At 38.5% G+C, this 27991-nt stretch overlaps 1 protein-coding gene across 5 annotated transcripts in view; it reads right to left on the minus strand.

Moving 5' to 3' along the window:
* megf10 (multiple EGF like domains 10) overlaps window positions 1-27991 on the minus strand; it is a 131790-nt gene that overhangs the window by 70201 nt on the left and 33598 nt on the right. For 4 of the 5 annotated variants that reach the window (XM_008103103.3, XM_008103104.3, XM_008103102.3 and 1 more), the window contains exons 2-5: window positions 27575-27707; window positions 24731-24832; window positions 22671-22771; window positions 17152-17244 (exon numbers count right to left, since the gene is read on the minus strand). In XM_008103103.3, the coding sequence (XP_008101310.2) occupies window positions 17152-17244; window positions 22671-22771; window positions 24731-24832; window positions 27575-27690 (412 nt within the window). In that variant the 5' untranslated portion in view covers window positions 27691-27707. Of the gene's footprint in view, window positions 1-1764; window positions 1916-17151; window positions 17245-22670; window positions 22772-24730; window positions 24833-27574; window positions 27708-27991 lie in introns of those variants that run through there. The other variant, XM_062972134.1, reaches the window with a different exon arrangement.

Raw genomic sequence — 27991 nt, forward strand, 5'->3', positions numbered from 1 at the left:
GTTTTAGGACAGTGTAGAAGGTCCCTCAACTCTTGTTGTCTGAGTCATAGAAATAGTGAGAAAAGACTCAAGATAATATGATTCAGTATTAGTATTTATTGAACTTCTAGCAGACATCTGGGATTGCACTGTTTTACATACTCCTAAACATAGTACATGCTTGTAGGTTCTCCCTGTGGGAAGGAAAACTCAAAATCCTCAAACACATATCAGTTTGTGAATTTTCTAGAGAATATACCAACTGAATAGAGTCTTTCTATGCCCTGTTTTATTTTTCTGCCCTTAGTTTCCTAGAAGGAAGCATTATTATCTCACATTTTAAAAAATTATATGTTTTCCTTCTATCTAAGAGAAATATAACATCATCTATTCCCTCCATGTTTAAAGAAAACAAGATTTTGATGCCTTTTTTTGCATTCACGAGAGGTAGAATACTTTTATCTGAAATATTCCTGCGTCCTCTCCCAGTTCCCAAAGGCTCCCGAAATGATGAACAAATAAAAACCAATTAAAACAACACAAAGGTAAAATCATGTTTAAAACATTTAAAACACTCCCTTAAAATCTCATAAAAATCAATCCCAAAGCAATTCATTGCTCCTACACAGATCAAACTATTTAATTTAAAACATTTATTTAGTAAGTTATTTTCCTGGATATATAGTTCATTTGGGAGCAATGCTGTTTTAGTACTCTGCAGTTTCTACTTAGAAGATAATGCAAAACATGGAAGAGTACACATTTACTCCCAGCATCTCAGAAAACATTGCCTTTGGGATTATTACGTTATATACACATTGTTAAAATGCATAGGGTTCTAAAACAAAACAAGTTTACTTCCAAAAGGAACAAAAGCAAATTATAAATGGACATTGAAGCTCAGTGACAAGTGACAAGTTTATACAAAGAAGTAATACCAGATTGCAAAAGATTCTTCCAGGGACACACATGACTATAACAAGTCTCTATTGGGATATTTGCATATTGAACGAAGTCAATGCACATTAGAGATCAAGTGCACATTATTATGGTGTACCTGAGATCCAGTTGTATACGTACCACTACTTCAAGCTTGAACTGCTTTGCAATCTGAGAACCAAGTTGCTCCAGCAAAATTGAAACTGAGTTGTATTTTAGGCCTATTTGCTTGGACCTAAGATATTTTTTCCTACCTAGAGATCACTGTACACAATGTATCAATCCAGGATAGGTGTGATATGATTCCTGGAGGACTGCCCCCATTTTCCCACCACTTCTGCTTTTTGCTTCTTTCTTTTAACAAAGTAGCAAAAATAGAAAGATTAATGGATATTCAAATCTTCCTGCAGATTAAACCATTATTGCATTTGGTTTCTTCTCGAACATATTGTTTGCAATTAATCCTTGTAGGTGTTTTAGAGATTATGAAGAATACATAACATCCACTCTCAATTGCATCTTTCCCTTTGCATAATAATGTGTTAGAGGTTTTCTACCCAGTAAACCTTGAGAGCCAGTATGGTGTCATTGTTTCAGTACTGGACTATGACTTTGAAGACCAAGGTTTAAATCCCTGTTCAGACATGGAAGCCCATTGTGTAACCTTGGACATTATACTCTTTTAGTCTCAAGGGAAAGCAATGGCAAACTTTTTTTTCAACAAATCTTTCCAAGAAAATCACTTAAAGTTGCAATAAATCAGAAATGACTTGCTGCCACACAAAACAGCAAACAACATCACCTTTAGCCAAATATTGCCCTTGTTTTGGGGGAAAGCCTACTCACCTACAAAGCATACTAGTGGTTTCTGGCCAGGTTGGATACAGATTAGATCATGTTTTATTTTCATCAATTTCTGGACATGTGAGGCAGATTTGGCTAAAAGTGGTTGGGATCCAGAACAAGTTTGTATGTTTCTGCTCCACTATTGCCAATTTATCCCTGTCTTAAATGGAATTTCAGCATCATTCTACAACTCTATGTCACAATGTCAAACTCCATTAATTCTACGGTGTAGATGCACCCTGAGATCAACTGGGTATAAAGATTCATATATTCATGAGAGGGCACTCAATCAGAAATTCTAAATCTGTTTTTTAAAAAGAATACTGTCTGCACGTTTGCTCCTGAAGTTATATACCTTGTATGCTTTTGGGGGAAATCTTAAAGTTGTTTGAAATAAAAGTAGGATAAAAAATATAATAAACCCAATAATAGTTCCAATATAGGCCCCATCTACACTGGCCCAATTTTTGGGCCCAATCCAATGTGCCGGATGCTGGACTGGGCCTGAAAGAAGTCCTGCCTCAGATACGGTGGAGGCAGGAGGGAGACCCCACCTCCCAATGACACCAAACATAGTTTGGCATTGCTGGGTGGCCATCCCAAATGTCCTTTGCTGCCCCCCATATTACTATGGTCTCCAGGTGTGACATGGTACCTACTTTTTTCCCATCACTCTCATTGACATCAGCTATGGTGAAGGGGTGCAAAGGAAGGGGAGAGAGAAAGACATATCACTCCCCTCCCACTTCCGTTCCCAATCTCAAAATGATTTTTTTTCAGATGGAAGGCACATGAAACGGAAGTTACCTGGGTACACACCTTCAGGCGTTTGGCTCTTTGAATTCTGACTACTAGCCAAAACAAAACAAAAAGTTCAACGATTATTAATAACTAAGGGCAGATGTGAATAGTTTTGTTGCAGGGAGATAGATGAACTGCTCTTCATTCTTTACAGTTAACATTTCAGCTCTACAAGCTGAACAAAATAAATAATTGCCAAGAATTGGTTTAATCATATTGCATAGGAACAGCTTTGCTTATTCACATTTTAGGCCCTGTATTCACATCTTTATAAAGAAACAGAAAAACCTGCTAGCATCTATAATTATGTTAGTTTTGGCAATAATACATTTGTGTGGCAGTATTATTTTCATGCTTGGCTGATTCTGGATGATGCTACTACCATCCTGCTTCAAACACGGAATTTTATAGGCATGGCAGACTACATCTGCTTCCATTTATAATTCTATTTTTTCACAATTTCTTTGGATTTTTCTTTTCTACAAACAAATCTGCTAAGGCAAAAGGGAAAAAATAGATGCACAATATCTTTTGTTGGTAACAAAAGGAGCTATCCAACTGGAATGACCCACTGAAAAATATATAAACTAGGACAGGTCTTACAGCAGCTTAAAGACTAAAAAATTGTATAAGATTTCATATCTTATCTACAAAATAAAGTTATTAAGTCCTTAAAGTGTTGCAAAACTTTTTATTACAGTTTATTACAGTTGTTGTTGTATTACATTATTTACAATGAATAATTTCCATTGATTTATTTTTCCTGTCTGTTCCCAAACTACATGGCACATTTTTGTTGTTGCACTTTCTTTCACCTCTGGGCTTTTATCTAGAATCCTTTGTTTCTATACAATTTGATTTGTTATACTATAGGTTTTCTGCCCTCTGGCATATTCATCATCCCTACGTACTGTGTACAAAGAAAGGATTTCGTTTAAGAATCACAGCTTTTTTTTAAAAGGTTTTCTGAACCATGAAGAAGATAAGTGAAAATGTGATGCTCAGAAATGTGAAAGAATCAGAGTTGCACGTCTCACATAGACTGCACAATGTAGAAAACATCAGAATGTATTTTTGAATGCAATATACAATATTGAAAAGACTGTTTAGGAATAGAACAGATGTAGGAGGATTGGTAATTATATGGTGAAAAACAGGAGACATGGGAAGACTGTGATGGTAGGAAACATCAAAACATAAATATGACTGTGGTTTATCATCAGTATACAATCTGCGGTGAGCTTTCCCCAGCTTAGAATCATAGATAGAATCATAGAATCATAGAATAGTAGAGTTGGAAGAGACCTCAAGGGCCATCTAGTCCAACCCCCCGCTAAGAAGCAGGAAATCGCATTCAAAGCACCCCCGACAGATGGCCATCCAGCCTCTGCTTAAAAGCTTCCAAAGAAGGAGCCTCCACCACATTCCGGGGGAGAGAGTTCCACTGCCGAACAGCCCTCACAGTGAGGAAGTTCTTCCTGATGTTCAGGTGGAATCTCCTTTCCTGTAGTTTGAAGCCATTGTTCCGTGTCCTAGTCTGCAGGGCAGCAGAAAATAAGCTTGCTCCCTCCTCCCTATGACTTCCCCTCACATATTTGTACATGGCTATCATGTCTCCTCTCAGCCTTCTCTTCTGCAGGCTAAACATGCCCAGCTCTTTAAGCCTCTCCTCATAGGGCTTGTTCTCCAGACCCTTAATCATTTTAGTCGCCCTCCTCTGGACGCTTTCCAGCTTGTCAGCATCTCCCTTCATCTGCGGTGCCCAAAACTGGACACAGTATTCCAGATGTGGTCTGACCAAGGCAGAATAGAGGGGGAGCATGACTTCCCTGGATCTAGACGTTATTCCCCTATTGATGCAGGCCAAAATCCCATTGGCTTTTTTAGCTGCCGCATCACATTGTAGGCTCATGTTTAACTTGTTGTCCACGAGGACTCCAAGATCTTTTTCGCACACACTGCTGTCAAGCCAGGTGTCCCCCATTCTGTATCTTTGATTTCCATTTTTTCTGCCGAAGTGAAGTATCTTGCATTTGTCCCTGTTGAACTTCATTTTGTTAGTTTTGGCCCATCTCTCTAGTCTGTCAAGATCGTTTTGAATTCTGCTCCTGTCTTCTGGAGTGTTAGCTATCCCTCCGAGTTTGGTGTCATCTGCAAACTTGATGATCGTGCCTTCTAACCCTTCGTCTAAGTCGTTAATAAAGATGTTGAACAGAACCGGGCCCAGGACGGAGCCCTGCGGCACTCCACTTGTCACTTCTTTCCATGATGAAGACGACGCATTGGTGAGCACCCTTTGGGTTCGTTCGCTTAGCCAATTACAGATCCACCTAACCGTAGTTTTGTCTAGTCCACATTTTACTAGTTTGTTTGCCAGAAGGTCGTGGGGGACTTTGTCGAAGGCCTTACTGAAATCTAGATATGCTACATCCACGGCATTCCCTGTATCGACCCAACTCGTAACTCTATCGAAAAAAGAGATCAGATTAGTCTGGCATGACTTGTTTTTGGTAAATCCGTGTTGACTATTAGCAATGACCGCATTTGTTTCTAAGTGTTTGCAGACCACTTCCTTAATGATCTTTTCCAGAATCTTGCCTGGTATTGATGTGAGGCTGACCGGACGGTAATTGTTTGGGTCGTTCTTTTTTCCCTTCTTGAAGATAGGGACCACATTCGCCCTCCTCCAATCTGCTGGGACTTCTCCTGTTCTCCAAGAACTCTCGAAGATGATTGCCAGTGGTTCTGAAATAACTTCCGCTAGTTCCTTCAATACTCTTGGATGTAGCTGATCTGGCCCTGGCGACTTGAATTCGTTTAGAGTGGCCAGGTGTTCCTGGACAACTTGTTTCCCTATTTGGGGTTGGATTTCCCCCAATCCTTCGTCCATTCCATGTTGCTGAGGTTGAAGATGGCTTTCTTTTTGTGAGAAGACCGAGGCAAAGAAGGCATTAAGCAGTTCTGCCTTTTCCCTATCCCCTGTCACCATCACCCCATCTTCTCCTTGCAGTGGCCCTATCGCCTCCTTTTTCTTCCTTTTTCTACCAACGTAAGCAAAAAAGCCTTTTTTGTTGTTTTTTATGTCCCTGGCAAGCCTGAGCTCATTTTGCGCTTTAGCCTTGCGAACCTTTTCCCTACAGGAGTTGGCTATACGTTTGAATTCTTCTTTGGTGATTTCTCCCCTTTTCCACTTCTTGTGCATGTCACTTTTGAGCTTTAGCTCAGTTAGAAGTTCTTTGGACATCCATTCTGGCTTCTTTGCATTTGTCTTATTTTTCTTCTTTGTTGGCACTGTTTGCATTTGCGCCTTGAGTATTTCACTTTTGAAAAACTCCCATCCATCCTTAACTCCCTTGTTTTTTAATATTGGCGTCCATGGGATGCCGCTCAGTAATTCCTTCATTTTTTGGAAGTCAGCTCTCTTAAAGTCCAGAATGCGTGTTTGACTTGTCTTAGTTTCAGCATTCCTTTGTATTGCAAACTGCAGGAGCACATGGTCACTTGCCCCTAAGGATCCAACCACTTCAACTGTATTGATCAGGTCTTCCACATTTGTTAAGATTAGATCAAGAGTTGCTGATCCCCTTGTTGCCTCTTCTACCTTCTGGACCATAAAATTATCTGCAAGGCAAGTGAGGAATTTGTTGGACTTTGTACTCTTGGCTGAGTTTGTTTTCCAGCAGATATCGGGATAATTGAAATCGCCCATGACTACTATATCTCTTCTTTGTGCCTGTTTGGTCAGCTGTTGACAGAAGGCTTCATCAAGTCCTTCATCTTGACTCGGGGGTCTGTAGTAGACACCCACGACAAGATCTTTTTGAGTCCCGGTTCCCTTGATTCTTATCCAGATGCTTTCAAGCTGGTTTCCCGGATTACAGTCTTGCATTTCTTCTGCAACGTAACTGTTTTTGACATATAAAGCTACTCCCCCTCCTCTCCCCTTTGTTCTATTTCTGTGAAAGAGGTTATAGCCCTCAATGGTTAAATTCCAGTGATGGGAGTCATCCCACCAGGTTTCAGTGATGCCTATGACATCGTATGTGTGGTGCTGTGCTAGGAGTTGGAGTTCGTCTTGCTTATTTCCCATGCTCCGAGCATTAGTGTAAAGACATGTAAGCCCCTGTGACCTCCCCTCGAACTGTTTATTTGGGATTATTGTGCTCTCTGTACTTGGTCCTTGCTGTGTTTGTGCAGCCCTCCGTTTAGCCTTTCGGCGGTTCCCTGTGGTCGTGGGTAATATAGTGTTCGCCAGGCTGTTGTTCCCCTCCCCCAGTGGATTTAGTTTAAAGTGCGCCTGATGAGGTTTGTGAGTCTGTGTGCAAAAAGATGTTTTCCTACTTGTGTGAGATGCACCCCATCGCTTGCCAGTAGTCCATCCTCTTGGAAGAGTAGACCATGGTCAAGGAAGCCAAAATGCTCTTCTTGACACCATTTTCTGAGCCAGTTATTGACCTGTACTATTTTTCCGGCCCTTGTAGAGCCATGTCCTACAACGGGGAGGAGGGATGAAAAGATCACATGTACATTATACAGTTTTAGCGTTGTTCCCAGAGCTCGAAAATCATTTGTGATCTTTTGAAAAGTATGCCTAGCGGTGTCATTGGTACCTACATGAATCAACATAAGGTGGGGAGGGTGATGGGGCTTTAGGAGCCTGCTGAGCCTCTGAGTGATATGGTGTATTTTTGCCCCCGGGAGGCAGCATGTTTCTCGAGCCATCCCATCCGGTCTGGAAATGATGGCTTCCGTTCCTCTAAGGAGGGAGTCACCTACTACCAAGACCTGTTTCCTTTGAGGATTGACAGGGTCCCTTTTGTGCAAGACAGTGTGTATGTCCCCTGAAGAGTGTTCCTGTTGAAGTGAATCATGTAGGTGTAAAGTGTTGTCCTCCTCCTCAACATCCCCAGTGCATTCATCAATGACAATCCATTGAGATACATCCGAGAGCCCATTACTCTCCCAAGGATGTTCCTGTTGCTCCTGGTCTATGATTGGGGATGGAGCATTTGCATGATTACATAAGTGTGACTGTGGTGATGCACTGTCCCTGTCAGGGCTATCCCCTGCGCATTGATCCAGGATGGTCCACTGAGTGGTATCTAAGAAACTGTGGTCCTCCACAAGATGTGTTTCCTGATTGTATGTTAATGATGTAAGAATTTCAAATCTGTTGTGTAAATGCAGCTGAGCAGAGGAGTTCTGTGGAGGCTGCCTGGTCCTGCGTCTCCTTCTATGGGTGACCTCCTTCCAAGCCTGAGGGTTGTCTACCTTTGAGTTGATCTCCCCATAAGGTTCCTGATCATGGTCTTGGTGGTGTTGGTGTGATGCAGGCTGCTGATCTACAGCAGCGTGTTGTGCAGTGTCCAAGAAGAGCTCGAGTGCCTGAATGTCCTTAAGGGTCTTAATACGGTGCTCGAGCTGTTGGATCCTCTGCTCCATCAGAGTCATCTGTTTGCATTTGGAGCAGATGTAGTTGTCTAGTTTTTGTGTGAAAAAGCGGAACATGCGACAGCTGGTGCATGTGATGGGAATGTTTTGCTTTTGTTGCATCTCTTGGTGAGCGTGGTGGCCAAGTGGGATCTTTGTACAGTTAAGTAATATGCACGCACTTTATGTGCAGACTGCAATAAACCACGTCTTTGTGTATTTGTTTATGTTGCTTTGTTTCCTGTATGTACTGCAAAGGATAGGTAGTAAAGGTGATAGGTGTACTGCAAAGGATAGGTAGTAAATGTCCTCCTGCTGCCTCTGCTTCTGCGAGAACCAACTGCCCTTCTGGGATCAGGCTCTGGCAGAAACTCACACTGGCAAATAAAGCTTTCCCAGAAACTCAATTAACAGGGGACAATGCCTGCTGTCAATCAACTTAAGTACCTGGCTCTCTTTCAACACAACAGTCACACAACAGTTAGACTTTGACCACAGGAGCCAAGCCCAAACTCAGTTTAAAATCTTAGCCAAATCTTAGCCAAATCCTACCTGAAGCCAGGGAGCAAAAATGTCCTCCTGCTGCCTCTGCTTCTGCGAGAACCAACTGCCCTTCTGGGATCAGGCTCTGGCAGAAACTCACACTGGCAAATAAAGCTTTCCCAGAAACTCAATTAACAGGGGACAATGCCTGCTGTCAATCAACTTAAGTACCTGGCTCTCTTTCAACACAACAGTCACACAACAGTTAGACTTTGACCACAGGAGCCAAGCCCAAACTCAGTTTAAAATCTTAGCCAAATCTTAGCCAAATCCTACCTGAAGCCAGGGAGCAAAAATGTCCTCCTGCTGCCTCTGCTTCTGCGAGAACCAACTGCCCTTCTGGGATCAGGCTCTGGCAGAAACTCACACTGGCAAATAAAGCTTTCCCAGAAACTCAATTAACAGGGGACAATGCCTGCTGTCAATCAACTTAAGTACCTGGCTCTCTTTCAACACAACAGTCACACAACAGTTAGACTTTGACCACAGGAGCCAAGCCCAAACTCAGTTTAAAATCTTAGCCAAATCTTAGCCAAATCCTACCTGAAGCCAGGGAGCAAAAATGTCCTCCTGCTGCCTCTGCTTCTGCGAGAACCAACTGCCCTTCTGGGATCAGGCTCTGGCAGAAACTCACACTGGCAAATAAAGCTTTCCCAGAAACTCAATTAACAGGGGACAATGCCTGCTGTCAATCAACTTAAGTACCTGGCTCTCTTTCAACACAACAGTCACACAACAGTTAGACTTTGACCACAGGAGCCAAGCCCAAACTCAGTTTAAAATCTTAGCCAAATCTTAGCCAAATCCTACCTGAAGCCAGGGAGCAAAAATGTCCTCCTGCTGCCTCTGCTTCTGCGAGAACCAGCTTAAATTTGCAATCCTTTCACTACTGAAAAGGTTATCTCATGTCAGTCTCATGTAACACTAACCATTGGAATAGAAACTAAAGAGCAAAAGAGGCTTACCTTAAAGATAGATCATACTTTTTTGTTCTACACATACTTAAAGAAGGAAATATTGAAAGCTCCTTTAATTCCTTATTTGTTTTGGTATCATCCACTAGTTTTTTAATGAAGTCAGTAGATTGAAGTAAAGAACATGACTTTGGTTAATCTATTTTGTTGTTACTGTGTGCCTTCAAATCATTCCCAACTTATGGTGACCCTAAGGCACAATTATCATGCGGGTGTCTTGGCAGTATTCGTTCAAATGGGTTTCGTCTTTGCTTTCCTCTGAGACTGAGAGAAAGAGTGCCTTGCCAATAGTCACAAAGTGTGTTTCCATGACTGAGCAAGGATTCAAAACCTAGTCTACAGAATTATAGTTTTCCATTCAAACCACTTCACCATATGAGCTCACAAGCAAATTGTTTACTATCTAGTATAAATTAAAGAGGAAAACATAATCTGTAGAATATAAATGTGGATCGAATAACAAAAAAGTTGTATCTATGTCTTACTGAATTGAAAGCATGCAGGTGATAATATATGTTAGCATATTTTCTCACAATCAGATTTTAAAATAAAATCTAAATGTATTTCTTCATATTACTCTATTTTGAAGTGACAGTTTTCTCTTTTTACTGTTTTCCACTGACACGTTATGCCACAGGTTTTGAGGCCAAATAACATTTAAGTGAAAGCTGTATACAGGCAGTAAATTCTAATACATTCATCAAATCTGGAGGCAGATAATTTTTTAATTAATTTTTGACTCGGACTCACTATTAAACATGGTAGCAGCACAGTCTCTTCCCCTTAAGGGTTTTCCTTCCTGCTGCTGCAAAAGGCAAAAGTAGCAACTGTGCTGATGAACTGGCCAGAATTTTGCACATGCAACCCAATAAATCTCAAATATACAATGGTTTCAGGGTATGGGGGAAAAATAGAGGCCACCAAATATTAGTGAACGCGTACATGGAAGCTATTTGGCAAGAAAATGTATTAAGTTGCTTTCTCTTTCAGTGGGAAGAGGAGAAAGTGAGGGGTGGGAGAAAAAAGTTCTCAGTAAAATGTCCTTTGAGAAATTTACACTCAGGTACAGATATTTGTAAAAAATGAAATAGAGCTTATTCAGAGACTGCTGAATTTTCTTTTTTTAGACACTTGGGGTGTTCTAACTACTGGGTTAAGGTCATTTCTATCATCCAAAAAGGATGCTATCTGAGTTGGAGTGACCACTTCTCCTATAGGTTTGGTGGTTCGGAAATGGATCTACATATTAAATGGGCATTTCCAACAACAGCTCAGTTCTTTTCTGGTCCATTTATAAACCAAAGCCAACTTTCAGTTCAGGTTTGGTTTGATTTCCTGATTGTTCTTCTCCTGGATTGACTGAGTGCATTTGTCTCCTTAGATTTGTTGTTTCAGTTCAGTCTTTCAAGGGCTGATTAAAAACTAAATGCTTCTCTGAGAATCTGGCAGCGTTTGTACCTCATGTTCATATCCCACAGAAACAGAGCCAAGGGATCCTGTTTCGGCTCTTGTCTGCATCTGTCAGGCCCTGTGAGAAAAATAACTGGGAGTAGGGAACTTGCAAAACTTACAGACATTCTTGATAGTAAATGGCACTGCAGGGTAGCATGATGATTCTGTCTGGAAATTTACATAATAAATGTGCACAATGTAAAAGTAGAAAGATGTGGGGTGTTTTATTTTTGTTTCTAAAAAGATCTGTCAAGTTCAGAAACTTCACAAGAAATATCAGCTCCAACACAGGATTTTTTTTTCTTCTTTAGCAAACGCTTCAATTAATAATAAAAAAGAGATATAATGGTATATTTTTAGTGGCAGCTGGATGCTTAAACATCTACTTCTCACTGAAATTTGAATGACATTAGTGAATGCAATAAATTCCACCAATCCAAAATTGTTCCCATAGTCTACGAAAATTTCTTCTCCCTTTCAGATAAGAATTTCACAAACAGCAATGTCTTTTTTAAAAAGGGTTGGGCATCTTTACAAGCAATGTCTAAAATTTCAAAAATGTGGCGAAGGGCACATCTTCACTGACGATTTAACATGTCAGCTAAACTATGCAAGCTTATTCGGTTTAACAGGGGCAAATCTCCTTAAAGTGGTCTTGGCCCCTATTAACCAAAGTTGTGTTATTTCTGCTGCAGAATACAAAGTAACCCACAATTTTTGGTCCACATAAACAGTTGGGCTAGTTCCAAAACAGAGCTAGCTGCACCTGTTCACATGTCCATCCTATGTTTACCAGGCTTGGGTGGCCCGGGGATGGCATTCACTGTATTCTCCCCACCATTCCACCTGTTGCAGTGGTCTCTGGGAAAGACATGGGTTTTCCCAGTTGGTTTTTCATCTGGAGTGTAGTCAACTGAATCAAAAAGGCAATCAGAGAAAGGAGAGGGGAGGGCAGTGGCTGATTCTTCCTCTCCAGTGCTGGATTTACCATTGTGAGGACAGTAAGGGTGGCAGTCAGGTGGTGCTGAACAACGTTTTTGAACCACTGGGCAGTCAGGACTCCCTCTCACCTCTGCACCACCGGGGGGGGGGGGCATATCTGTAAACCATGCCAGATTGGCCAAAGGGTAAGAGTTGTAGGTCCACCTTGATCTACATTGACCCCTTAAGAGACGGGCCTTTTCAGGATATCAAATTTTAGTGTAATATTCATAAGTTTTCAAGTATGCGACTATCAAAGAATTTCAGCATGCTTATATCTGTGTTGGGGAACTGTGGAATGTGTTTATTTGATATTAACTATAACATGATTAAAACCAAAATGCTTGGATGCAGAGAACTTTTTATTTTCTTACCAGTTTAAATACGATTATTAGATAAGGAAGATTTTTTTACTGCTATTGTAATTGACCTACTTTTCTTTATAAATATTGTCAGCAACATCAATCAATATTCTTGCAGGCTTGTGAACAATCTTTTCAACATATTTCTGAAAAGAGATTGTGGCGATTCCCTAGCTAGAAGAAAACGTTTAGATTGTTTTCTGTCCAGCTCAAATGCCATTGAACTGTGCTATGTAAACTTAAGACTGAAAAAGTAATAGTCTATAAGTACAGTAGAGTCTCACTTATCCAACATTCACTTATCCAACGTTCTGGATTATCCAATGCATTTTTGTAGTCAATGTTTTCATTACATTGTAATATTTGGTGCTGAAATTGTAAATACAGTAATTACTACATAGCATTACTGCGTATTGAACTACTTTTTCTGTCAAATTTATTGTATAACATGATGTTTGGGTGCTTAATTTGTAAAATCATAACCTAATTTGATGTTTAATAGGCTTTTCCTTAATCCCTCCTTATTATCCAACATATTCGCTTATCCAACATTCTGCCGGCCCGTTTATGTTGGATAAGTGAGACCCTACTGTATATATACTCAGTTATATCACACTTCAGGTAGCATAAATACTTTTAAAGTGGTAAGTTTTTTAAGACAAGAAACAGAAACAGAAAGTTGTTTTTGTGAAAAACATAAGATCTGTCAAATTCTTATGCTTTTGCTAATTCATACACTTAAAGCAGGATTTTCATGGCATGCCTGATTGAAGTAACACATTACCTATTTTTGTAGCATAACTAAGAATCAAGTTTTGAAAAATTACTTTATGACACCATACTTTGCAAATTCCCCACAGCTGGATGTTAACATTTGGAATAGGTACATGATGTATATCTCTTATCTAAAAATTTTGGGGGCAGAAGTATTTGGGAATGTAGATTTATTTTTATTTTTAGTTTCTGAATACCTGCATTTGAGTATACATATATAATAAAACATATTGGAGATGGGACTCAATTCTACACACAAAATTCATATGTCTTATATATGCCTTATTTATATATCTTGAAGGTAATTTTATATACAATATTTTAAATAGTTTTGTACATGAAACAGAGTTTGTGTATACTGGCCCATCAGAAAGCAAAGCTGTCACTCCCTCAGCCATTCATAGGAACAATTCTGGTTTGGCGGTATTTGGGATTTTGCAATTCTGGATAAAAGATGCTCAATCTGCAGTACAAAGAAGCAAGCTCTAACTATGCTTAAAACTTGCTTAGACCTATACCTCCAGGGTGACCCAGTTGAATAAAATGGTCAGAGACTGGAAACATCAAGTAGACCAAAATACTACAGAATGGTTTTCATGGTGTGTAAAACAGAAGAGAAAGCAGATTAAAAGATTAGAAGTCATCTGATCATGAGATCTAGAAAGGTGTAATAGATTAACTGGATGTATTGTGGCTTAGAGAAGATAAAAGTTCCAACACTGTTATGAAGGGAGGGTGAAGCTAATACCATATATATGACTCAAAACAAAAGCAGGAATAATTTAATTGCACGTGTTATTACTATAAGCAACATCATTTCTATAACCCAGAATTATAACAAGCTAAATCTGAACTTGAGTTGGCCTCATTTGTAGAACACGAGAAAGTTTTCCAGGATTTTTGTGCACCTCGCCTATGCAACCTGACTTTAGAACTTATGCTCCTCAGTTCTAATTATACTAATGCTATCAGTTAGTCTCTAAGGTGCCACTGTGCATTTGTCTCATAATTATTTTAGTGGGCCAGTAAAATGTGTATGGGTGGCAGACTATGACAAATACAGAAGAAATTCTCAGGATGCAAAGGACACATGTAACTTCTTTTAAGAGACTTATTTAGATTTTATTTAGAAAAATTATCAATTCACTCATGAATTGGGATTTATGAGCCAGTGTGATATGGTGGTTTGTGCATTGGATAGTGACTCAAGAGACCAGGGTTCAAATTCCTTCTCAATAGGAAAATGAATGAACAGGACATTTTTTTAAAAAAAATTGAAAGAATAAACAGAAATATTGTCAATAAAGAAAAGCTGTGTTAGTTTTGCCATATTGTTTGGTTTGTATTGGAACAGAAACATATTCAGCTTTGTTCTGCCTTCACTATTTAGAATAATTTTCCCCCAACTATTTTTAAAAAATCAGAATCACAAACTGAATAGGATGCTTACTGCATGGTCAGAAAGAACTTCCAAACACCAGTTCTCCATATCTATCACTCATTCTTTAGCCTTCTTTTCATTTTTCTTTTTTGCTAAGCATTCCATTGCCACATTGCACTGAAAAACTCTTGTTTATTAACATCGTTAAGAAAATCATGCTTGTCTCTGAGTACAGACAATGATAAATGACATTTCCCAAACTATGCAAGCTGAAAACCTTCTTTCTCTTTGGAATGGCTATGGAGAATTCAATTTGCAGCAGGACAATCCAATAAAAGCAGCATCTGATTTCTCTTTTGTCTGCTGTGGAACGTGGATCCCTGCCAAACAGACTGGTCTTCCCTCAACAACATGTGAACAAAATACCCTTTTCTGCCCTAATCTACACATGAAGCATATTTTTGAAGAAACAATTTTAAACACTTCATGTTAGTTGTAGTTATTATGCAAACCCTTTTTAGAGGATCCCTAACATCCCAGGGGAGCTCTCACTTCAAGGTGCAGCAACAAGGGCTCTTTCACATGACTTCCATTGTGCAGGGATAATGATGCAGTATTTGCACTGTTGAACTTGATGACACTAGCAGTGAGTAGTGAATGAACAGAGGAAAGGCAGGGACAGAAGAAGGAACTTTTAACAGAAGCACGATTCAAGGGGAGTAGAAAACTGTTGCAGAGAAGATGGCAAAAGATGTCACAATTCCAAATACAATCAGTGGTAAATTTGTTCAATTAATATCTTTTACATGTTTTTTTTAAAATAAACCCCTGTTTTGCAAACCTATGTGTTCATAGCTTAAGACTGATCTGTGTCTTATTTTTAAGACACCGTCTGTGGACTAGATTCAATTTTAGTCCCAATCAGAGCAGATATAGTAAAACCAATGGACAGATGTATACAGTAACTAATTCCCACTCAAAGAGGTAATCAGTCTCCTATAGTTAAGACTAAAATTGTATTTAGCCCTAAATATGAAATGTAGCTAGAATTGCCTGTGTGCCTTAAGATGCAGTAAGGTTCAACTTAGCAAAGTTTTAAGATGATCATCCTGGGTCCTACACACATGATATGATAAAAGCAATGAATGGCATAAGGACCAATTATATAATAACAAGTCCAGACAGTTTCTTGAAATTCTGTCTATCAAGCCCCAGCTGCCTGCAGCATCTGAGGGGAGTCAGGACATGGGAAGAGAAATAACACCACCTCCATCACTCTCCATCTGAGGACAGTACAGCAGTGCAAACTACCAGTAGTTATGCAATCAGGTAACAGCAAGCAAGTAGTTACTGATACATGCTGGACTGTCCTATATCTGCTACAAAACTAGGTCCCAAATGCTGGGTAACAAGCCAGACTGCTGGAATAAGAAGATGGCAAAGCCAGTGACCATTATGTCCCATGAAGAGGAACCATGTGATCCCCTGTTTCACTAGTGAGTTAGAAGTAATGAAATAAATGTAATGGAGAAGCCACCATATGCTCTAGTACCTTGCCCAAAAAAGGAAGGTTGAAGACTGACCTACAGTTATTTGTTATAATAGGATCTAGGGAAGGGTTTTTTTTTTTTTTTGCAGAAGAGGCCTGTGTATCAAGAGGAATGTGTGTCCCTAATAGTTCTGCTGGATCTCTCTGTGGCTTCTGGTGCCATCTACCCTTACATCCTTCTGGCCTATGTCTCAGTATACAAACCTATCAGAATCTTAAGATCTACAAGAGAGCGCTTTCTATGATCTCACCACCACCACAGGCTTACCTTGTGAGGACATTGGAGAGAACCTTCTCAGTGGCTTCTCTCATCTCTGGAATTCCATTCAAAATTCAACCAAAGGCCTATCTACATGGGTCACATACCTCAAATTGAGGCTGCTTATTGAGGCCCAGACAATGTTCAGGGACACTGATTTTATCCCATGTTAGCAGAAGTTGAGGAATGCTCTGGAGCTTCCCCAAAACTTCAGAGCAGCCCTGTGCTTCAGGGTTGATGTGAACAGTTGGGCAAATTCAAATTTGGTCCTATTGTTCACATGGGCCAGTGCCATCACCCTGTTTTCCCTGCAGTCCATGGCATAGGGAAAAGGGGTGATACTTTTTTCATTGTTCTTGCTGTGGTAGCTGTCACAAAGCTTCAAAAAACTCCTGGCGGTCACCGAGCATCTTTGCCAATGTCAGCAACGGTACTTGAGCAACCTGGGGGGAACGGAAGGGACTGAACGGCACCTCTTTAAATTCAGGTAATTTTGTCAAGTTTGAATGAAAAGGTATATATGTTTTCCCTTCGCAGAATTGTAAAAGAAGGACTTTCCAGTGGCATCCAAGAATGTAGCACATTGAAAAATTTAAGTTAGCATGTTTGTGGCCTATTAAAAACTAGGGCCCATGTATCAGGAAACAAATGACTGCTTCCATTTTGAGAAAAATAAGTATCTCTTGTATTATAAGGAATAAGAAAAAGAAGAGAAACTGGCTCACATAGAGTTCCTATACATTCATATAATTTCAGGTAAATCAGAGGTGATATTTGAGACAGTCAGCAGTGAATCTTAGGCGAGAAAAATAAAAATCTGCCCACTAAAACAGATAGCTGAATAGGCAACACCAGACTGACAGCAGCAGATGTAGACTTACCACTGGAGCAGTTGGGTCCACCCCAGCCAGGCTCACACTGACAGGTGTTTGGAGCAATACAGCGGCCATGGATACATTTATCAGAACAGTGAGCTGTTAGAGAAAGAAAGCAATCAGTAAGAATAAAAATGCTGAATTAGAGGGGGAAATAACTGCCTAGGCTTTCCACAATCCAGCTGTTTCCTATTGTCTCCTGTTCCTCTTAAAAAATAAGGCAAGTGCTAGCATATTTAAAGTTCTTTATAACTTCCTTGCAGTAACTAGGTATTTAATGACTACAGGTTGTCTTCTCTAGTTTCAAGATTTCTGCAGTCATCCTAGCATGGCACTATCCACATAGTCAGTTAATAAAAAGAGTCTTTTGTCTTTTGTTTATAAAGAAAGAAGCCTTGTCTTTTCTTCCTTTTTCTTCTTCCACCCTTTTTGTTTTATTTTTGGTTACACAATAACTTTAAAGGGTATTTGTTGCTGTGAGCCTTCATGTCATTTATGACTTATGTCAACCATAAGGCGGGCTTTCCTGAAGCGAGGGTTCCTCCCACACAGCCATTTAACCCAGAATATCAAGGAAGAAAATCCCACAATATCTGCTTTGAATTGATATCTGAATCCACAGTGCCATATATTCTAGTTCAAAGCAGAAAATGTGGGATTTTATTCAGCTGTGTGGAAGGGGCCTAAGAGTGCATGACTTGCCCAAGATCACCAAGTCATTTTCATGGCCAAGTGGAGATTTGAGCCCTGTTCTCTGGAGTTGTAGTCAAATGGTCAAACTACTACACCACACTGGCTCCTCAACAAGTATACAGTAGAGTCTCACTTATCCAACACTCACTAATCCAACGTTCTGGATTATGCAACGCATTTTTGTAGTCAATGTTTTCAATACATCGTGATATTATGGTGCTAAATTCGTAAATACAGTAATTACTATATAGCATTACTATGTATTGCACTACTTCTTCTGTCAAATTTGTTGTATAACATGATGTTTTGGTTCTTAATTTGTAAAATCATAACCTAATTTGATGTTTAATAGGCTTTTCCTTAATCCCTCCTTATTATCCAACATATTCGCTTATCCAACATTCTGCCGGCCCGTTTATGTTGGATAAGTGAGACTCTACTGTACTTGAAATGGGTACCCACATCAACAGAAACACATGTTTATTTTACCAGATGTATCCTTTATTCTCCTGTTATTTTTTTCTTTTTTTCTTCAATTTTGAACATATTATTCCATATCAGTATTTTTATTTTTAAAGAGGTAAAATTTTCTGATTTACAAATAAGTAGTAATCAGTAGTTATTATTATTATTATTATTATTATTATTATTATTATTATTATTCATGACAATCTGAAGCTGTGTTAAGTAAGAGCTATACGATTAAGTTCTGGTCTTTATTTGTTATAAAGCAAAAACAATTGCACAGCTGTTAAATATGTCACACACTAATAGCAGCTGCCAGAATATTTACATTTGGGCTGTATTCAAAGACATGGGACAATTTTATTAAGGTATAAGAGGATGTGTTTGTGTCATGATTTGCCAAGAAAGTTTAAGACCAGATGTAGGAAAATGTTTAAAGAACAAAATCTATTTAATAGTGCAATCCTATACATGTCTTCTCCCTTGAGGTAAACTCCCATTATGTTTAATGTAGCTTACTCCTAGATAAGTGGCAACAGACTAGCAGCCATAAGGTGTAGCATCTAACCTGTCTGGCATCACTTAATTTTTCTACATCATTCTAATAAAATGCAATGATTTCCTCAAATGCAAATGGGGACATGAATGCTGGACATAAAATAACAGATCCAGAGTGATATGATTTGGGTGTTGGTCTAGGGTTCTGGAGATCAGGGTTTGGATCCCCACTCCTCCATGGAAACTCACTGGGTGACCTTGGGTAAGCCTTCACTTTCTCAATCTCAAGATAAGAAAAGAGCCAACTCCCTCAACAAATCTGATCAAGAAATCCCCACGACAGCTTCATCAAATAGTTGTCATAGGTTGTAAAGAACTTGAAAATACACAACAATAAAAAAGCAATTTTAATCAGTATCAAAAATTCTTGACTAGCAACTAAAAATAGAGCAATGTCCTTATACTGCACATTACATTGGACCACCTAGCTCAATATCATTTACTAAAACTAGATATGACTCTCTGGTGTTTGAGGTACAAATTTCTTCTCATAATTGCTACTGATCATTTAACTGTATACACCAATGATTGACCTTGACATACTCTGCATGCAAAGCATGTGGTTTACCACTGAGTTATGGCACTTCTCCATATGTTGCCAGATATTTGCTGCCCACAGGAGATCGTAGCAAGAGGATGATATAATGATGACATGTGGAAACTTTAATTTCTTTCCAAATCATCTTGCTATTTGCATGTGCCGGCACTTTTAAATTTAAATTGTGTAGAAAGATATTTTTATATTTTGTTGCACTGGTTTATGTCGATTAGCAGAGAGCAGAGAAGTAAAATATGAATCTTGATATATTGATACACTTTTTTTTACCACAGGTATATAAACATATGTGTATTTAATTTTCTATTAAATTTAGCACACCTGAATGGTGAAATGTAATGTTGCATTAAAATTGTATTTCTACTTATATATGTGGAACTTGAAACATAATATAGTGGATCAATTATTTGAGTGGCATTTGGTGAACTCACACTGTTAATTTTGAAGAGGTAAACACATTTTAAAAACTTGCATGCTGGAATGCAATTTATTTTTTATAAAATGTAGTTTTTTTTAAAAAAAAATAAGATTTTATATAGGATTTTGAAGCACCTTAAAACTGTTTGCTAAATTTGAAATTGCAAAAATCTTTGTCTCTAAATCAAACTGGCTAGTAATCTAGATGGAGTTTTTCTCTAAATTTTGCCCAAGAAAGATCTCCACATTTTTATTTATTATATATATATTTCGCCCTCTTGTTCAGAAGTGTTTTTGGAGATCTCTAGGCCATCCAGTACATCTTTAAGGTATGCTTCCAGCTCAAATGCACAAAAATATAGGGTATCTATGGGGAGGTCTTGGAACATAGCCCCCATGGATATGGAAGTCATACTGTACCTATCTATAACATGTACTATTGCCAATGAAACAGAAACAAACTACTCTATTTGTATCTACAGGGTCAACATGAAAATGGGGGTGGTTTGGAATGGAATATAGAATGAACATAATTACATTATCTATGTTTTCTTTCTACCATACTTAATTTTTTTACTATTTCGGCTAGGTAGGGAAAGTTAAAACATGTTTCCCCCTGGGGAACTCATTATTATTTGTGGCTCCTTTCTTCCTTATCACATCAAAAGCTGTAATTTGACAGCCAGTGGAGTCATCTTAGGGCATCTCAGAGAGTGGCAGAGAAAGAAAAGCTGAAGCTACTAGCCAATGTTTTCTGGAAAGTTCAAGGAAATAAGGCAGGGTTTGTTTCATTTTTTTTAAAAATTACAAGCAGATAGGAGTGTGAGGGAAGCTGAGCCTTGTGAAGAGTAATAATCTCTTTGTGTCCTGTCCCTTTCAAGGTCAACATTCATGGAAACTAAGAAATCCATCTGCAGACTCACCTCTGCAGTAAGAGACCATGGGTTTGTTCTTCAGTGTCTAAGAAAGCCACTGTCCCTTTTTCATCTCATACACTAGAACCTTCCTGGCTGACTGACAGCTGAAGAAATAATCAGTGGTTTTTCTAATCCTGGCACCAGAAATACTAGACAGGAACTTACAATTACCAGCTGGAACTGTCTATCAGAAACAATGTGCATCTTATCATCACTGATATTTCCAAGAAAAAGGAAGTGGGAGAAAAGCAAATGAAACCACTGTTGCGAGTGAGAGCAGGTATGACCAAAACACCTGCATGTGAAGGTCTATTATCCAGAGGAGTTTAGACAAATGAAATACCTTATATACTCAAATATATACTCAAGCCCTTTTTTAGGGATGAACAAGCCCCCCCCCTTATACTCAAGTGAGGGTCCTGGCCAGCTTATACAGGGTGTTTGAAAAAGAACTACCTATTCGCCATTTAAATGGTGAATAGGGAGTTCTTTTTCAAACACCCTGTATTTGGGTTGGCTTATGCTCACATATATAGGTAATCAGAGTTGGAGAGTCATATCTTATTGAAGTCTTATTATTATCTTAAATTACAGTTTTATGTGAATATTAAAAAACATTTAACCTACTGATGCCTCAATTAATATAATTCTGTTGGTATCTATTTTTATTTTTATTTTTTAAATTTACCAGTAGCTGCTGCATTTCCCACCCTCATCTTATTATTGGGTCAATACGTTTTCCCAGTTTTTTGTGGTAAAAATAGGTGCCTCTGCTTATATTGGGGTCAGCTTATACTTGAGCATATATGGTAATACTTAATAGGTGTTGCTGCTTTTATAGTTATTTTGGAGGTATTTCCCTTCAAAAAATAATTCTAAAGCTTGTACAGAGGTTGCTAGCAATACTATGGTTTGGTCCAAAGGCTAAAAAAAACTTTAGGTTAAGTAAAGATACATCAGAGCCTGAAAAAACATAAGTCTAGATACATTTTAGAAGAATTATGCTTCCCAATTAATGTGTTTCAAATTACATTTGGAAATGAAAGTTGTCATCACTTCACTATTTGTATACCATTTCTCATCACAATGCCCAGAGCAGCTCAGAATGAAATAATGAGCAAACTAAAACAAAGAAAACAAAGAACAATTTCAAAGCAATTATATAATAAACATCAGTGTCAAAACAATTAATGATTCTGATAGAAAAAACCCAAAACAAAATATATTCTGCCCTTAATGGCATCAAAAGTACAATGAGGCTTTTAAAATGCCTCTTGAAGATGGCTGAGACAGTTGTCCTTCCATAGATTAAGAAAGTTAATTGAACTACATTCATAAATGTCCTGCCCACTTCCATGGTATTGACTGAGGGTGTGTCCAGAAAGCCCCTTTAATGCAGGACTTCCCGCAACAAAAAAAGGGGCTGTTTAGATGATGTCCATGAAAAACACGAATTAATTCAATATGCATTTGCTCTCCTATTCTATAGCATAGTCCATAAAACAGATATACTGACAACTTAAAAAGGAAAGTCAGTATCTATTATACATGTATCCAGGAAACATGTTCAAGGATAGCTATGTTCACCATGTAGCAAATTAAAGCAAAATTTACAAAAGGTCAACATGTTTATTAACCAACCATATGTCCAAGAGTTGCTGCTCTCATTGAGATCCCTCCAAAACATCTTAACTGACAATGGCAATAACATCTGAGATAAAATGTAAGCCTGTGATTCTAACATTGTCAGTTTTCTTTCCTATATGATTTTTTGCATCTTCGTCTGATAAAGAAGCCAATGAAGCTTTGAAAGCTTGAATGATGTATTTTGCACATGTTGGTTGATCCACAATGACATTGCTTTTGGTGGATTGTGTTGTACTTAGCATATAATGTGATAATAGAGAAAATACACTTACGGATGCACATTTCCCGGCTTTCGTAAAATCCAGGACAACACTGAGATTTTCTTCTGTACATAGTTTTTTCACCATGCCTGTAGGCAGTCCGATAACTGATTCTGTTGAATAAAACATTTTTTTTAAAAAAATTAACAAGTGTTTGCAAATATGGACTTCTGGATAAACCAGCTTCCCACACATCATATTTATATTACTGATTCTATACAGGAGTGCTAAAATTGTTCTAAAACAATTTGAGAGATAAAAAGGAACAAATCTGAGAACTATTTATAACTCATTTCAGCACTACTGCTTCCAAATGTGAGATACAACGTGGATAACCAAGACACAGCACAGGCTTAATACATCTGGGCTGGTATATTCAACTGACTTCATATGTAATTATGCAAGCATCTTTTATTAAACCTATAAAGTGAGATAAATTCCAACTGATAATTAGCATTTAGGCACATATAGCTATAGTCAAGCAAGATAAGGCAGAACAAAACTCTGAGGACCAAACTTACAACAAGGTTATGTTTGAGGTGGTCTCTATGCTCTTAAACACAAAGCATACAAAATGTGTTCTCTAGAAGAATCAACTATAAAAGCACTTGTAACACCATAAGGACAAGCACCTTTATTATGGTTATAGGTGCCTTCATAACCTGGAATATTTTCTTATAATTTCTGTATACCTGATTAAATAGACTAAAGCCTACAGACATTTACGTATGCCATACTATAACTGATACTTTTTTTTTGGTGTCATAAGACTCTATGCTATGTTTGCTGCAGAAGGGTTACAAATTTATACCACACCATTCCAGAAATGTCCTAAAGAAACTCTTCTTTTATTAAGATCCTGTTTTATATAAGATAGCCTAGTAAAATATACGAAAATTATGCTACAGAAGAAATTTACTAATTCTGTATTCAGATACAGAAGAGTTTTGCTTATCCATCATAAATTGGTGGGCAGAATGATGGATAAGCGAAACTGACGGATAACAGGGTGGGTGATCGCTAGCCCACCCTCCCTCCTTCCCTCCCTCCCTTACCTACCAGGCCAGGATCCAGCAGTGGTGACGGCAGCACCGGGACCTGGCGGGGTGAGTAGGTGAGAGAGCGAGAGAGCGAGAGAGGGCCTTAGCCGCCCTCCTTCGCTCACCTGCCCTCCATCCCTCAGCTCATTCACTAGGCCGGGTCCCGGCAGCCCCTGGACCCAGCCTGGCAAAGGAGGAAGCAAGCGAGCAAGCGAGGGAGGGCCTTTGCCACCCTCCTTTGCTCACCCGCCCTCCGTCCCTCAGCTCCTTCACCACGCCGGGTCACAGCAGCACCGGACCCGGCGGGGTGAGTGAGTGAGAGAGAGAGAGAGAGAGAGAGCAAGGGAGGACATTTGCCTCAGATAATACGGAGTGTCGGATAAGTGGAAGTCGGATAAGCAGGACTCTACTGTACTTCAAATCTCAGCACACCAGGTTTACACCTTTCCTTTCTAACTCTTCTTTAGATCAATGAAACTTCTTTTTTCACTGATGTATAACATAACACTATGTAACACAATTTTTGTTCCAGGGTTATAAATGTAATTTTCTAATTGTTTCTACCATAAAAACATGGGAAAATTATTAAAATGCAAAAAAATGTTTTTGTAGGGACATTCAGCAGCATATTTTACTATAGTTTTTTAATCAATACCTCATCATGTCTCAACCAATTCAACATAGTTTGTGGTAGCCACAAAAACAAAGTTTATGGAGTATAACAAATACTTTTAAAGTAAGTACCACACAATTAAACAGAATTTACACTTTCAAACCAGGAACATAATTTTTTTTCAAATTTTGTTACATAGTGTAATCATCTAGTTTAATAATCCTTTGCAAAATCCATATCAAATACTTCAGCAGGTTACATATCTTTTATGTTCTGACAAAGAAACTATGATGGCACCCACATGAACTGATTTGGACATGCTAGCAATATTTCATTGTATTTCAGAAGATTCTATATGCTTTTTAACATGAACCCACATTGACAAAGAAATCAGAAAACAAAGATAATTTTAAAATCACCTGTGCCGTGTGCATTTAAACCAGTTGAGTATGTCTGTACAGCTAGTGTAGTAAACTTGATCAAAAGGGTGGGGATAAGATTCTTGGACGGTAACAGAATAACTGCATAGAAACAAATTAAAACCATTAAAAATGTATATTATTGGAGCAATCATTTAACTAAAACATTGCAATAGGAAGTAAGTAACATTAACTTTACAGAAAGATTCAGAAATACTATCGGTGCAAATAAACTCTAATTTCAAAACAAAACAACAAATCAGCCTTAGGATGTTTTTAACCAAAATCATGTATGTATTTGTTTACATAAACCTGTTGCAAACTATTTAGATGTATTCTTATGCAGCCCTTCCATTCTATCCAGTAGCCTTCCAATACATGTCATTTAGCCTAAGCAACTTCAAGCAACCATTTAATACATAATATTATATAATATATACATACATGTAATATATACATTTATATGTGGTGTGCAAACACATACAAATATTATGAAAACTGGTAAGAAATGGTGAGAAAACTTTTATTTGCTTTCTAAGAAGCAATCTTGTAGAATAAAGGGGGGGATTTAACAATAGGAAATGGGAAGAGGTCATTTCCTGCTTAATTCCTATTTCAAAATAAAGTGTCTTCTGCACCTAAATTGCTCTGGGAGGCAGAAAAGTGCTGGAAATGACCATAAAATCTCATCAGTGCATGCAGCCTCCATGCCACATTTTGCCCATCCCAGCTATAGAATTTGCTCCCAGAACAGAACTATGTTATTTTACTCTTAGTCTGGCACATTCATTGTTTATTCAGAAACAAGATTATAATATTTCACTTATGATTTCAATCCAGTTGTAATTATCCTACTTGTTTGACAATGATACAAGCAATGATAAGTTAATGGATCACAGTTTACTAGTGTTGACAAGAATCAGTTTCAGTACAATTGCTAATCCCATGGTAACTTTGAAGAATGTGGGTTTTTTGTTCCCCCATCTTGCCACATCCATAAACATGGAAAGAAATGAAATGTTGCTATGCTTAGAAACAACCACTGGTCAGATCTTTTTCTGTATATTATTTACTCATATACATAAAAAGATCTGACCAGTGGTAGTTTCTAAGCATAGTAACGTTTCATCTCTTTCCATGTTTATGGGCATGGCAAGATGAGAGAACAATTTACTCATTCTAGGAGCCCCTAGTGGTGCAGCAGATTAAACTGCTGAGCTGCTGAACTTGTTGTTTGAAAGGTCAGCAGTTCAAATCCGGGAAGCCAAGTGAGTTCCTGCTGTTAGCCCCAGCTTCTGCCAACCTAGCAGTTTGAAAACATGCAAATGTGAGTAGATCAATAGGTACCACTCAGGTGGCAGTCATGCCATCCACATGATCTTGGGGGTGTCTACGGACAAAGCCGGCTCTTCGGCTTAGAAATGGAGATGAGCACCAACCCACAGTCGGACACGACTATTTACTCTTTCTACCTCTAACAAATTGTGTGAACTTAATTCCCCACCCCGCCAAAAACCTCTGTGTGCATGAAAAGAGTTTGATTTTTAAAAATGGACAGAGAGCTAAATCTTCTTGAGAGGGCTAAAATTTATATATATACCCAGCCCTTCGGCTCTTTATCAGAATGTTCATTGTGATGCATATATATATATATACACACACACACACACACACACACACACACACACATACACACACACACATATATATACAGAGAGAGGGGGGAAGGGAGTATAAAAATTATACACAAGTACGTAATAAGAATTTCTGTCTACTTTCCACTTAATCACACAGGGTTTTTTTAGGATCCTAAGACACTTCCCTGCCAGTTCAGTGACAGATGGACATGTTGCTCATCACATGACATTGCTGGACTTCTGGTGGAGGGTCTTCCCACAACTAGAATGGAAACATCATAGGAGGCTTCCCTTCAAATACGGGAGCCTGTTCATGTTGTGAAGCCTCCAATGGAGTCAGCATGGATCTGTGCCGCTTTGGCGATGCTTCCTCTGGTGATGGGGGAAGCATCACCATGATGAAGAGATGTGTGAGGCTACAGCGTTGCCCCCACCCCCCATTCCTGCGGTTTTGTCACAAGGCTGGCAAAACGGCATGCGAAGAAGTCCCCCATGTGATGAAGTCCTTAGTTGGCTGCTAAAGAATCACCCAGCCCTTCGGCTCTTTATCAGAATGTTCATTGTGATGCATATACAACATACCTGTACATTTCAGTCCTTCTTTTGCTGAAGAAAAAGAGGAATCTCAATTTTCACATCTATGTGAATTAAGACACTGAAATTACTACTAAAGACATCACATATGTGGTCACTGACTGTGAAAGGGTCTTTTAATAGGAAAGGGATCTTTTAGTACTTCTCTTTGTTATGTTTTAAAATGCTCTTAGAAGTGTTTTTATTCAGTGCTTTGTTAACACACACACACATAGATGTGTGCGTGTGTGTGTGTGTATGAATTTCCTGTCTTTCTCAAATAAGATAATAATTAACCCAACAATTTTCATATAGATTTTAAAAGCTTCATAATCATACCCGGATGGCTTCCAATAGAGTTAATTGTATTCTGAATATGCAGATTCTCCTACTGAGTTAATTGGATTAAAGGAATCAATTTATAGCATGCCTGTTATTTATGTTGGCTTCCACTTTCAAAGGCCCAAATAGATATATTTTAATATAAAATCAAGTATGTATATATTTTCCACAGTTGTACTGATTTTTTCTATATAGAGACTCAATGATAATTTCTGGAATTTGTAAGTGTACATTTTAAAAAATGAACTGAAACACACATTTAAATAGTAGAATAAGTAACGAGAAATTTTACCTCTCCCAGTGGCTGCACACATTTGGATCTTCAAGATTTAGCGATAATGTTGTTACCGTCCAATGGTACAAAAGTATGAGCGGATAGTGAGCAAACCAGTCCAAATAAAGAACCATTTTTCTGTAGAAAAGCCCTATGAGAAGAAAGAGAAAACATATGCTAAGATTATTGTTGGGTACTGTACAAACTATGAAATAGGTTTCACATAACATCAGGGGCAAAGATTATAGGTAATTCTATACCAGTGGTTCTCAACCACTCTCTCCAACATTAGTATCAAAAGGGTTACGAATCAGTTTTTGGTCAACTTTAGATTTGGCTTGGTTATTTGGGGTGCTGATTCAGAAAATTGCATTGGATAGACCACATCAGCTCTAGTTTCTGATACAGGACATATGCCATCCAGTAGTCACCATC

Source organism: Anolis carolinensis, chromosome 2, assembly GCF_035594765.1.
Source record: "Anolis carolinensis isolate JA03-04 chromosome 2, rAnoCar3.1.pri, whole genome shotgun sequence".
Taxonomy (NCBI): Eukaryota; Metazoa; Chordata; class Lepidosauria; order Squamata; family Dactyloidae; genus Anolis; species Anolis carolinensis.